At 57.3% G+C, this 12,807-nt stretch overlaps 1 protein-coding gene across 8 annotated transcripts in view; it reads right to left on the bottom strand.

Moving 5' to 3' along the window:
• Nucleotides 1-12,807, bottom strand: part of CACNA1A (calcium voltage-gated channel subunit alpha1 A) — a 287,235-nt gene that overhangs the window by 64,786 nt on the left and 209,642 nt on the right. For all 8 annotated transcript variants that reach the window (XM_086698925.1, XM_086698923.1, XM_086698924.1 and 5 more), the window contains 3 exons: nucleotides 10,755-10,861; nucleotides 8,046-8,861; nucleotides 427-890 (listed from right to left, as the gene is read on the bottom strand). In XM_086698925.1, coding sequence (XP_086555051.1) covers nucleotides 427-890; nucleotides 8,046-8,861; nucleotides 10,755-10,861 — 1,387 coding nt within the window. The remainder of the gene's footprint in view (nucleotides 1-426; nucleotides 891-8,045; nucleotides 8,862-10,754; nucleotides 10,862-12,807) is intronic.

Genomic DNA, 12,807 nt, shown 5'->3' with positions numbered 1-12,807 from the left:
CTCCTTCCTCCCTCCTTCTCTCCCTTCTTTCTTTCCATATGGCTCCTAGAACGCTTCACACTGCACACGTGGTCTGTGTCGCATTTCTTTTGGACAGCGCTGCTCTAGGGAATCATGGGAGGCCCCCTCAATTTCCATCAGAAGGATCCATGGTGGCTTCCCGGCTCCCCTCTGGGAATTTGGGATGCAGGCAATATCGCTAAACCCTACCGAGTTGCACAGATATTAACCCTCCCGGCAGTCCCGTGGGGGCGGGACCCACGTCTATGCCCATTCTGAGAGGAAGAAACCGAGGGCAGAGAGGTAGGCTCAACTGTCCAGGGTCCCCCAGCCAAGCCTCCGCGGACTGGGCCCGAGGCGGCCGCTCCGGGGACCCCGGGTGCCCCGCCGGGTGATGTGTGGAGGCGAGGGGGGCGGGGGTCTCACCTTGGACGACGGTGTGGTTGAGGGGGGGCGGGCAGGCCGGGGGGATGTCCACCGTGGTGTGGTCGGGTTTCCTGGCAGTCTTTGCTGAGTTGGTCTGTGTGCTGCTGGGGTTGGTGACGATAAGGCTGTTCTCGGGGGTCTTGGGGGGGCCGGGGTCGGACGGGTCCCCCGGGTTGTTGGGCGCCCGGCGCCCGGCGACGTTCTGGGGGTTCGCGGCCACGGCGGGCGGTGCTGGCGCGGGGCCGGGGTCGGTGCTGTTTCCGGTCCTGGAGGGGCTCTGGGGCAGGCCGGGGCGGCCGAGGCTGTCGTGGGCGCCAGCCGACCCCGCGGTGGCCAGCTTGTTGTTCCTCATGTTGTCAATGTCCTCGGCCAGCGGCGGGTCCTGGCGGCCCAAGTCCTGCTGGATTGGCCGGGTGGTCGACAGGTTGGGGCCCGACACGGGGACCCCGGAGCCCTGGTTCTCTCTGTAGAAGGCAGGCCAACGAGAAAGGACCCGTAACGGAGTTAGAGAAATAGAACGCGTGTTCTGGACCCCGCCCCAACTTTGTGCCAGAGCCTCCATTCAGCCTACAGGCCCCCCATTAGCTCCTGGGCAGGACTGGGGCGCACGGTGTTTTCTGGCTAAAGGAGACACGGGGACACCATCCCTCTAGGGGTACAATTGCCTCGTGGCTTTACATGCCTGCCTGCAGTATTTACGTCCCCTCCCAAAATTCCAGTTTGGGGGAGCACACAATACAGGCAAGTAAACAACATAAAAAATAACAAAAGTAGTTACAGTAAACGCCTCAGTAACACAAGCTCGCAGGTGCCGTTCTAAGCACTTGACTTCTAACCACCCGTGTCCTCAGCCCCGCGAGGCATAATGACTGGCACCGTTTTACAGATGAGAACATTGTAGCCCAGAGAGGTTAAGTCTGTTGCCCAAGGCCACACAGCTGGTAAGTGAACTGGGTAATTTTTCACGGGGATACAGGTGTGACGGGCAAAGGGCATCCCAGGCAGAGGGAACCCAGCCAGTGCAAGGGTCCAGAAGTGGGGACAGGCTTGTTGAGCTTCAGGAGGCTGGTGTGGCTGGAGGTGGAGAGGGAGGGAGACGCGGTGGGTAGGAGTCTGGTGCCTCAGTTGCTCAAATAATTAACACTATGTAGATGGACATGAGAAGAAAAGAGCCTGAGCGTTCGGGGGCACGGGGGGAGGAGACAGAAATGTGAAGGGTCCCGGCTGATTTTCCACCTCGGTGCCCTGTGGGACATCAGCTCTGCGAGGCAAGTGGTTTATTTTTGTCTCTCTTGTTCACAGCTGTGCATCCAGCGTCAGAACAGGGCCTGGCACCCGGCACACGCTTGGCCGCTTCTCGTCGAATGGTCAACCAATGCCCCCATTTCTCAGATGAGGACACTGCGGCCCAGAAATCCCACAGGCCCAGACCGCCCATCGACCCCTGCCTCCTCCCATCTGCACACTCACCCCTAGCTTGCCAGACACCCCCCCCCCCAGGAGCCGTGGCCCCAGGGAGGGCGGCTGGGGTCTAGGGCCTGTCTGGTGCCTCCTCGGCTGGCCCCAGCTCTGCCCGCCTGAGCCAAGTGCACCCGGACCCCAGTCTGCTCTGTTCACTCTCACACGCCCCCCTGGACCCTCGGTCTTCGGACGAGGGGCCTCATCCTTCCCCAGTCCCTGTGTGCCGGCCCCGGTAAAGTCCGTTTCCTGGAAACCCCAGGACATCTGTTGTTTATAATCTCAATGACTTCTCCCTCCAGAGGGTTCTACGATCCAGAACTTCTCTCTCTGGGGCTCCTGAAAGGCTGCCCCAATTCTGCTTCCTGTATCCTCCACTGCTCCTCATAATAGCTCACCCGTGTAGCAGACTCCACAAAGCAGCCCCTGTGATTCTCAGAATCGCTGTGGGAAGTGGGTAGTATTGTTAGTCCCATTTTACAGATGAGGAAACCGAGGCTCGGAAACAGGAAGGGCCTTGGCCCGAGGCCACACAGCCACAGCCAGTTGGTGGCAGAGGCAGCTTGGAGCCCAGACGACAGGGCTCTGGTGCCCATACTGCTAAACCCCTACCCGACACCCCGCTTCTCTAAGCAGTCTGAGATCTCCCCGAAGGCTTAGCCCAGCGCTGACGGATGCGGGGGCATCCTTGGCACTCGCCCTCATGGCCAATGGCGTGAGCCAGCCCCTGGCTCCGTCAGCTCATTAACTTCTCAAACAATCTTAGGAGGCTGGGGTCATGACGCCTCCCATTATACAGATGCGGAAACTGAGTCCTGGAGAAGCCGAGTCGTAATAGAAAACGGTTTTCTCAGGCTGTCCCCACCACACGCTTGCTCAGGATACCGGAAGTGAGCAAGAGACAGCACTTAGATCATCACACCGTTCGTTGAGCAGCTGGGAGATCAGGAGCAATCGCAGGCACCACAACCCAGGCCCGATCTGGAAACGTCCATCCACCTAACCCTTCTTCGTTTTAGTTCTGCATTTTACCTTGCAAAAGTCCAGTGTTTTTAGGAGGCGGAAGGGCAGGCCCAGCCGGGTTTCTCCCTTCTCAGTCACGAGAGTGGGCCAGAGTGAGCTGGGTTTGAGTCTCGGCAAAGCCACTCGCTCGCTGTGTGACCTTCTGGGGTTTGATTAACCTCTCTGAGCCCCGGGTCCCTTGTTTTTTTTTTTTTCAACGTTTATTTATTTTTGGGACAGAGAGAGACACAGCATGAACGGGGGAGGGGCAGAGAGAGAGGGAGACACAGAATCGGAAACAGGCTCCAGGCTCTGAGCCATCAGCCCAGAGCCCGACGCGGGGCTCGAACTCACGGACCGCGAGATCGTGACCTGGCTGAAGTCGGACGCTTAACCGACTGCGCCACCCAGGCGCCCCCCGGGTCCCTTGTTTTAAAATTAGGAATATACCAGCGGAACCTTGCCTGTAACTTGGGGACTACGGTGGGGATCCTAGAGCCAGTGTGCCATGTAACCATGGGCGAGTCACTCAGCCTGTTTCTAAACGGTCACCGGGTGGGCGTGGTAACTTCCCTGAGTCGCTATGAGGAGCACACGTGTTACCGGGCCGAGGGCCGGGTTTTAAACCCGCTGGGTTTAGAACCTGTTTGGGACCAGTGACCCTTCATCCTTCCCAACACCCGTCTTTTGGAATAGGAACGTCTGCCCCACGTCTGTCCCCCGACTGTATTCTGGAGGCAGGGAATGTGTCCTTCCAGTTTCCCGTCCACAGGGGGACAGGGATTTTGCCCCCAAATGGATCTTACCCAGAGTCTCACCCACACCCGACTTAGAGGATGAGACTTAGGATCTCCGAGCTGGTGCGGTGACGGACAGGTTTAGACTTCTGGGGACGCTGGGATGGGGAGGTGAGTATATGCCGCCCGTGAAATGGACACACATTTGGGCGGGGGGGCGTCAGAGGGCGGACGGCAGTGGGTCGAATGGTGGCCCCTCAAAAAATATGTCCAGATTTTCCTAACAAGAGAGAGCTATCCCTAGCACAAAGCAGGCTCAGGTGAATTTCTATTTCAAAGAGAACCTAGATCCCTCGGCCACCGTGTGAAGAGGTCACACTAAAGAACACAGCAGCTGAGACCATGGTGAACCTCGTGGGGACGTCAGCCTCCCGCCCGCGGCCGGGAGCCCCTCGTCTGGATGGAGGGGCTGCAGGCGTTCTGTCCTGTTTGGCTCCCTCTGTCGACCCTGTCTGCTGTGGAGCCTTCCTTCCGAGCTCAGCCTGCAAGGCCACCGCACATCGATCTCCAAGGAGAACTCAAAAGGGGCAGAAAACTTTGAAGTCAGGCCCCTTCCCCCTTCCCTCTTGGGGACGTGCATCATCTGCCCGGAATAGGCAGCCGGTTGCATAACCCCGTCTGCACCGCGTGCCTCTGCCAGCTAATCACTTCAGCATCCTTCTCCCAGGGGCGATGGCCACCTTGCCCGGGGCGTGCTCAGGCCCCCAGGAGCAGAGGACGGTCCTGCTTCCCTGGGTCACCAGGCTCTAATCCCCACAACCACCTCTGCTGGAGGTGGGACTAGCATCAGGCCCATGTTACAGGTGAGGAAACTGAGGCCCGGAGAGGCAAAGGCATTTGGCAGGTGTCCCCCAGCTGGGAAAGGGCTGGGCTGGAGTCTGGTTCTACAGATTAAAAAAAAAAAAAAATGTTTATTTATTTTGAGAGGGGGGAGGGGCAGAGAAAGAGAGAGAGAGAGAGGAGAGAGAATCCCCAAAACTCCACATTCAGCGCAGAGCCTGACTCGGGGCTCAACCCCACGACCCTGGGATCATGACCTAAGCCAAAATCAAGAGTCAGACGCTTAACTGACTGAGACACCCAGGCGCCTCTGGTCCCACAGATTTTAAGCTACGGCACCACTTGGTGAAGAAAATGTTGCAGTGGACAGCCTGGGGACATGGAATGGGGGTGCTGGAGCCACTGGCTAAGGCTCACTGGGGGTGCTGTAAGATCAGGGCGTTAATGGATGGAGCACCCCTCTTCTCCCCACGCGGGACAGACTGTGGGGCTCAGCGGTCCCGGAGGTCTCCTTGCTCTTCCTGGGGTCTGGGTTTCATGGTGATGGGAGGGAGCAGGTGGAACTATGGCACTGAGATGTCAATTCTGGGGTGACACAGATCTGGGCAAAAGACCTCCCTGCTCAGCCGTGTCCAGCAGGAAGAACTGCCCAGGTCTGTGACCCACAGCGTTTTACCGGGAGTCAGGGAAAGCGCTACCTTCCCTTTGGTCACCCCGGCGTGGGGGATCTGGGCACAGAGGCTACTGAACGATGTAGGATGAATGAAATAGAATGTGCTTCCGTCCACTTTTCACCGGGATGAGCTGGGCGGGGGGCATTTAAAGCTGGGGACGCCGACGAAGAAGACAGGAGGTGTAATTGGGGGAGAGACAGAAAGAAACAGAAAGGAAACAATTCTATGTATATTATCAATGTTTTGGAGAAGGAAAAACACAGAGTGTGTCTGGGAAAAGGTCTAAGAAATGACAAAAAGGAAAAATGCAGGTGGCAGACCCCTTAGGCAGGTCCCCTGGCTTGTCACCGTATAGAACTGAAATGTCTTTTTAGCATATCATATTCGTGAATGAATGAAGGTTTCTCTTTGCCATTCTTTTTTTTTTTTTTTCCGTTTTTTTGTTTGTTTGTTAAAGCATGTGAATGCCTCGTCTTGGATTTTTTTTTCCTCTACAAGTGTCTGAACCTTCACGAAGTTTTATCTCCCATGAGCATTAGAACCTTTCCATAAGCCAAATGAGTAATGCCTCTCCTGGCCAGGACATTTGACGTGCCCATTAATAAGGGAGTAGCAGATTGGGTGCTTTGGTGGGGGGCAGCGGGGATGGGGAGGTACTTTCTGAGAGGAGGGGAAGCAGGGGCCATCTGTGGGATTCGGGAAAGCTGGGTTCTTATCCCACTGCTGCTATCGGCTTGCGGTGCCCGGGGAAAATCCCTTCCCCTCTCTGGGCCTCAGTTTCCCCATCTGTGAAAGGAAGGAGCTGGGGTGGTCACTCTAAAGGCTATGGATGCAAAGATGAGAAAATCCTAATGGTGTAAGTGACACTGGTAACAGCAATAGCCATCCAGCTGACCGGATGGCTCAGTCAGTTGAGCGACCGACTCTTGGTTTCGGCTCAGGTCATGATCTCACGGTTCATGGGATCAAGCCCCACATCCTGCTCGGGATTCTCTGTCTCCCTCTCTCTCTGCACCTCCCCTGCTCAGTCTCTGCCCCTCAAAAATAAGTCAACATTAAAAAAAAACAAACAAACAAAAAACCCAGTTGCCTGGTGGCTCAGGTCATGATCTGGCGGTCCGTGAGTTCAAGCCCCGCGTCAGGCTCTGTGCTGACGGCTCAGAGCCTGGAGCCTGTTTTGGATTCTGTGTCTCCCTCTCTCTCTGCCCCTCCCCTGCTCGTGCTCTGTCCCTGTCACTCTGCCTCCTCCGATCACAGGAGTAATATAACAACAAGGATGACAATAATAGTAAATATTAGCAGTGGCAGTATTAACAGCAATAGTGAGTCACTGGTCTCTGATGATGGAGTTAGGTTCTAAATGCTGTATTCTACCTAAATTAGCCTTTCCTTCATGACTTTTTTTTTTTTAAAGCAGGTTCCAGGCCTAGCTCACGACCCTGAGATCACGACCTGAGCTGAGATCAAAAACTGGACACCCGACCGACTGAGCCATCCAGGCGTGCCCCCTCCACCCCGCTTCACGACTTTTTAACGTCCCTGACACGGCCGAAAAATCTGCTAGTGATGTCCTGCGTCTTTAGTTTTAACGTGACTCCGTTCTACGTATCGGCGTATCTCGTATGCGTGAAATACACACCCCATGTCCCCGGAATGCAGCTACTGGACGCACTGAAGGAACGCCAGACCCGATCGCATATGGAACTTCACCAAGGGGCGTTCTCCACTTGGGAAAATCTCAACACTGGTGGCCACTCCCTCGTGTCACCTGAACGGCCCACAGCACCCGGAGCCAGCCAGCATTTCCAGCTGTCGCATTCCTGGGGACTCTGCACGCAGGGCCTTGCGTCACTTAACTTTGCCCTCTGGACTCTTCTCGACTCAAAGTGTGGTCCTTGGACCAGCATCAGTCTCCCCTGGGAGCTCCTTAGAAAGGCAGAATCTCAGGCTGCACCTGAGACCCAAGGAATTAGAATCTGTAGCTTAAGAAGATCCCTGGGGATTCGCGCACACATTCAATTTTGGTTAAGTGCTGGCCTAGTGCCTATGTCATATAACAGAGCCACTTAAACACATCATTAAAAAATCAATATGATGCCCTCGTGGTGATAGAAAAGAAAACTAACGGGACATCAATGAATATAAGAACGATATCTGTTTCAACATCGTTGGGCTCCTATATATAGAATCACCACAGGACCGGAAGGAGTGTTCCAAAATACCAAGAACACGAGGATGCTGTTTCCCACTGGGCAGGGCTCTGGCCTGGAACAGGCCTCCAGAAGCCTGAACCCCGCTCTCCTTTCAATTCCGAGGGCCCAGTGTGGCTTTTCAGATGGCTAAAAAAGATGGCTGCCTCATTAACAGCTAAAAAACGGTCTGCATGTACCGCGTACTTAAGGTGTCGGCTGCTCTTCCGGGTTTTTTCCATGAGTGATCTCTTAATTCCAGCAACGACCCAAGTGGACCCCCCCATCTCCATTTTACAGACAGAGGAAACGGAGGCCCAGAGACGTGAAGTCACCGGCGCCAGGTCACACAGCAACTACATGGAACAGCGCCAAGAATTCTGGGGGGGGCGCGGGGAATTTCTCATAGATGTTCCCAGAGACATGGCACCAGGGGGAAATGGTGGGCCTGCAGCCTCTGGCCGCGCCACCTACTGCACGTGTGACCTTGGGCAAGGCGCTCCACCCCTGGGTTTCCAATCTGTGACACTGGGATCCATCTGCCGAGGGGGTGGGGGTGGGGCGCAGGGCAGGGGGGCGGCGCAAGGCTGGGGGGCGGGGCGGACGGTGGAGGGGAAGAGGTGGAGAGGACCGAGACGCTCCACCAGAGGAACGGGCCCCACGGCCGGCGTCGTTACTACCGCTGCCACCAACCCACATCAGGGGTCACACCCACTTACTTCCTCCTCCGGTGGCGGCGCTCTCGGTCCTCCCTGCGCGCTGCGTCCGCCTCGTAGGAGGCCGGGGGGCCGTGCCGGTGCCGCCTCCTCCGCTCGCCGCCCTCGGGCCCGTCGCCCTCGCCGCCCTCGCCGCCCCGGGCCGGCCGGCTGCCCTCGCGGTGCCGGGACCTCCGCTCCGCCTTGTCCTCCGCGCCCTCCTCGCCCGGCCGGCGGTGGGCCCGGTGCCGGCGCGGCTCGCCGTCGGCCCCCGTGCGGGGCGAGCCGCTGCGGCTCTCCCTGCTGCCCCCCTGCCGGTGGGCGTGCCTCCGGTGGGGGTCCCCGGCCTTGCCCCGCTCGGCCTCGCCCTCCCAGAAGCCCGGCTGCTCCAGGCCGCCCTCCCGCGCGTGGTGGTCCGACTCGCGGCCGTAAGGCCCCTCCCGGCTCAGCTCGGCCTCCTGGCTGCCGGCCCAGGGCCTGCGGGGGTCCAGGCCCATCGAGCCGCTGGGGTCCCGGGCCCGGTCGTGGTAGCGGGCCTGTTTCCTGAGGAAGTCCTCGGCTCGCTGCTGGCCGAGGCGCTGGTCCACGGTGGGCTCGGCCGCCCGGCTCTTGTTGGTGTTGTTGTTGCGGTTCTCCTGGGGGTCGACCACCAGCGGCCGGTCCAGGTGGGTCTTCATGTCCGGCCGCAGATGCCGGGCGTACGAGGCCTTCCAGCGCTCGTCCGGGTCCATCTCGTTGTACAGGGCCTCCCGGCTGGCCAGCAGGTTCTGCTTCCGCATCTCGCTGGTCCGCTGCTCCCACACCGACTTGGTGGGCTTCTGGTTCTTCTGCTGCTCCTTTCTGCAAGGGAAGGGTGGGGGTGGGGGGTGGGGGTTAGAGCGCTGGGCCACGTGGCCTGCTCAGGCCCCTCCGGCGAATGTCTCGGCGGGGGGGGGGGGGGGGGGGGGGGGGAGGGGGGGCTCTCCACCGGGGAGGGTATTTCAGCCCAACCAGGTGGCTCGGCCTGTGCCGAAAACTCAAGCTGGCTGGGCATCCTGGCCTAGCCAGGGCCTTGGCCCAGGTGGGTGTCTCCATCCAGCAAGGTGTCTCTCTGGGTGTGACTGATGGGGGGGCGGGTCTCAGCCCAGGTGGGTGTTCCCGCCATCCTCTCCAGGCTTCCTCAAATTGTAGCACGTGACCCCCTGGGGGATGTAGCCTTGATGGTCAAAGTATGTTAACCTCTAGGATAAGCCATCACAGTGGACGTTGGCCTGGAGCAGATTCTGGAATCGTCCACATGATCTGTTAATTCTGGGTCATGGAGGGTCTGGGTGGTCCCAGGGGGAGCCAGGGTGGCCACTGGGGAGTCTTGGGCAGTACTTATTTACCCACAGGGCCAGTGCAGACCAGCCTGCAGCCCAGTCTGGGGTATACAGACTTCTCTAGGGTTTTTGCGGGCATTGATAGTTTTTTGTGTTTTTTTTTTTTTTTTTACATTTATTTATTTTTGAGAGACACAGAGAGAGCACAAGTGGGAGAGGGGCAGAGAGAGAGAGGGAGACCCAGAATCTGAAGCAGGCTCCAGGCTCTGAGCCGTCAGCAAAGAGCCCAACACGGGGCTCGAACTCAAGAACTGTGAGATCGTGACCTGAGCTGAAGTCGGACGCTCAACCGACTGGGCCACCCAGGCGTCCCATACAGACCACCACCTTCCATAGACTGCACACCTAAACTCGCTTGTCTGATTATGTGTTTTCCTGGGCTCTCCTTTCACAGCCACCTCTCCTCCTTCCACTTTGGCAAAGAAAGCCCCCTCCCCACCGTCACATCATGCACTGTCCCTCGGTGTGCAACGTCCCTGGGACATCCAACACAGGCAGAATGTGGGTTGGCTCAACGGATCTCCCTTTAATCAAGATACCTGAACTCTCACCACCTCGCCACCTCTGATTCACCAGGGAACTCTGTCCACTCTACCTTTCATGATGTGTCTAGAACTCAGCTACATCCATCACCACGGCCACCACCCCACTGCAGTCCCACGATCTCTTTTGTATAGACCAATGAATGTAGTCTCCAACCTGGTCCCCTGACTCTCACCCTTGTTCCCTACAGCCTGTTCCCTTGACAGCTGCCAGAGGGGGCCCATGAGCACCCGAGTCAGGTCTTGCCCCTCCTGTGCTCCAGAGCCCTCCATGGCCCCCATCTGACTCAGATCAAAAGTCCACAGCCCACCCGTGACCCTGCATGATCTGCTTATCACCTTTCTGTCTTCACTTCCTCCCACTCTCCTACTTCCCTCCCTCTACTTCAGTCACAGTGGCCTCCTTCATGTTCCCTAAACACACTAGGCACATTCCTGCCCCAGGACCTTTGTATATACTGTTCCTGCTGCCTGCTATGATCTTCCCTAAGATCCCCCTGCCTGGCTCCTCCCTCACCTCCTTCTGGTCTTATCTCCTTCTCAGCCAGGTCTTCCATGGCAACTTTATTTAAAGTCCCAAGTCTCTCCACCCCTGGCTCCCCCTACGCCCCTTAACCCCCTATTAATACCATATCCCCAGTTGCTAGAACAATACTTGGCATGTAAGAGGCGCTTATTAACTATCTGTTGAGTACAACTGGGCGATAGAGCAGAAGCACCTCTTCCTAAAGCTCACCCCTGTCAGGGACTGGTCCTTGCCCCCAAATTCTTGACTGGGAGGGTGTAGACGTGAGGACCCTGGACAGCATTCTGGAGTTCAGGGCACTTACACAGCTATGGACATGTTGGCGGCTGACAGAGGACTCACTTCTGCCACCTCCTTGGCTTTCTGCAGGGCCAGCTTCTGGTTGGCTGCCTCTTCTTCTTCTTGTTCATCCTGAAAGACACACGGGGTCCCTGTTCACAAAACATGAACCAGGCCTTGGGGCCTCACTGCTGACCCTACTGCCACCAAAGGGCAACATGGGAAAATATTTACAAGCAGGTGTGGCCTGGGTATCGACCCCCCCCCCCCCCCCCGCCACCTGCCCTGAGCCGAGCCCCGCAGATCGGAACAGGTGCCCCGTGTCGGTCAAGTGTACTGCTATCCCCTCTAGGTGCAGGCTCAGTCTCCAGCTCGTTCTTAATCCTGTTTTAGGACACAGCCAGGAGAAAACCAAAGGGGAAAGAGACTCCCTTGCTTTCCCACAATGGAGACTTTTCTGCACTCCGTCTCAACGAGCCGGAAATTAATGCAAAGACCTCCCTCTCACTCTACCTTCTGGGTTAAGCTCTCCGGACCCAGACTTTTTAAAAACACGGACTAGCCCCCACATGCAGAAGACCTGGCCCATTCCGTGCACTGCCAACAGCTTCCAGAAGGGGAATCGGGAGAGGAGCTTATATTCCCGGCCGGTTAGGTTCAGAGAGGAGGAGGGTGGAAGATGTTTTACAAACACAGAAGAAGATGTGTTGGGGCTTTAAAGCCTCCTTCAGCCTTCATGCAGGGCCTCATTCGTAAAACAGAAAAGCCCACAAAGAAAAAGCAAAGGAAAAGCAACGAGGAAGGAATGGCCAGAGAGGAACCCACCAGTAAGAAGCATCGGGCTACGTGGCAGGGTGCCTCTCCCCCTGCACTGCGATCTCTGGGGCCAGAAGCAACCTTAACCACCTCGGAAACGGTCAGGTCAGGACGCTCTGTCAGTGACCACACAGAGGTGGGCCCCGACCAGCCACCCCGTTCTCAGAAGGCCTTTCCTTCTGGCATCTCACCCAGCGTTTCTCAGAGCTGGGTCCCTGGACCACCTGCCTCAGTGGCATTGCAGATGCAGGTTCCCAGGTCCCGCCCCCGAAAATCCCCGGGCTGGGCCCCGTGGAATCTGCATTTTCAACAAGCTCCTGGGTGAGTATCAAACACGCTCGGGCTTAAGCAACAGTACACGTGGGTCAGAGCACAAGTTCTGGACCCACGTGGATTCAAATCCCAGCTCCTTCGCTCGCTGTTAACGTCGCCTCTGGGTGCCTAGCTATCCTCACCTAAAATTTCCACTCTCCCCGGCTCTCCCATCTGAGCAGTTCTCACCCCCTGAGAAACTGATTTCGTGTCTGTCTCTCCCTCCCGAATGTCAGCCCCGCGAGGGCAGGGATTTCTGCCTTTTTGTTCACTGCCATATCCTTGGCTCTTAGACCAGGCTCTGCTCACAGAAGGTGCTCAAGAAATGCTTTTGAAAGACACAATCTGTAAAAGGGGGGCTCAGAGAACTTGATTCCAGGGGTTTCTGAGAAGATTCAATAAGACCAACACATCAGGGGCTTAGCGGGGTACCTGCCTCATGAAATGCCCAAGAAATACCTGCAGGATAAATGAAGGAAACAAGTTGGTCTGGAGAAGAATGTCCCTACTAAATAGATGATCTTGCCTTTCTCTCTCCCCTTCTCCCATGCTCCCGGCGCACCCTCTCCCCCGTGACAGCCCCTGAGGACGGGCTCTTGGAACTCGGATGAGCATACGGTTGGATTAGCCCCTGGAGCCAGCCAGCCAGCTCCATGGTGACCAGGCTCGTGGCCGTGTGCTTGGGGCAGCAGAGCCTTCCGTTTCTTCCCCCCCCCCCCCCCCGCCAGTCAGAGGGGCCCGGGAAACTCTCTCTCCCCCCTGCCAGGGCCAGCAGATGGAGGGTTTGGCAACGGGCAACGTCCGCTCAGTTCGGTTCAGTTCCACGAACGTGTCCTGAACACCTCAAAGCACTAGAGATGGGACCGTGAAGAGGAGGGAAGCCCCAGGCCGGGCCCTCCTGGGCTCACAGGAAGACTCTGCACATGTTCTCTTCATGTGATGGGGCTGTT

The sequence above is a fragment of the Puma concolor genome, chromosome A2, assembly GCF_028749965.1.
Source record: "Puma concolor isolate L17-30 chromosome A2, mPumCon1.1.hap2, whole genome shotgun sequence".
In the NCBI taxonomy this organism is placed as follows: Eukaryota; Metazoa; Chordata; class Mammalia; order Carnivora; family Felidae; genus Puma; species Puma concolor.
This window is presented reverse-complemented; position numbering and strand designations above follow the sequence as displayed.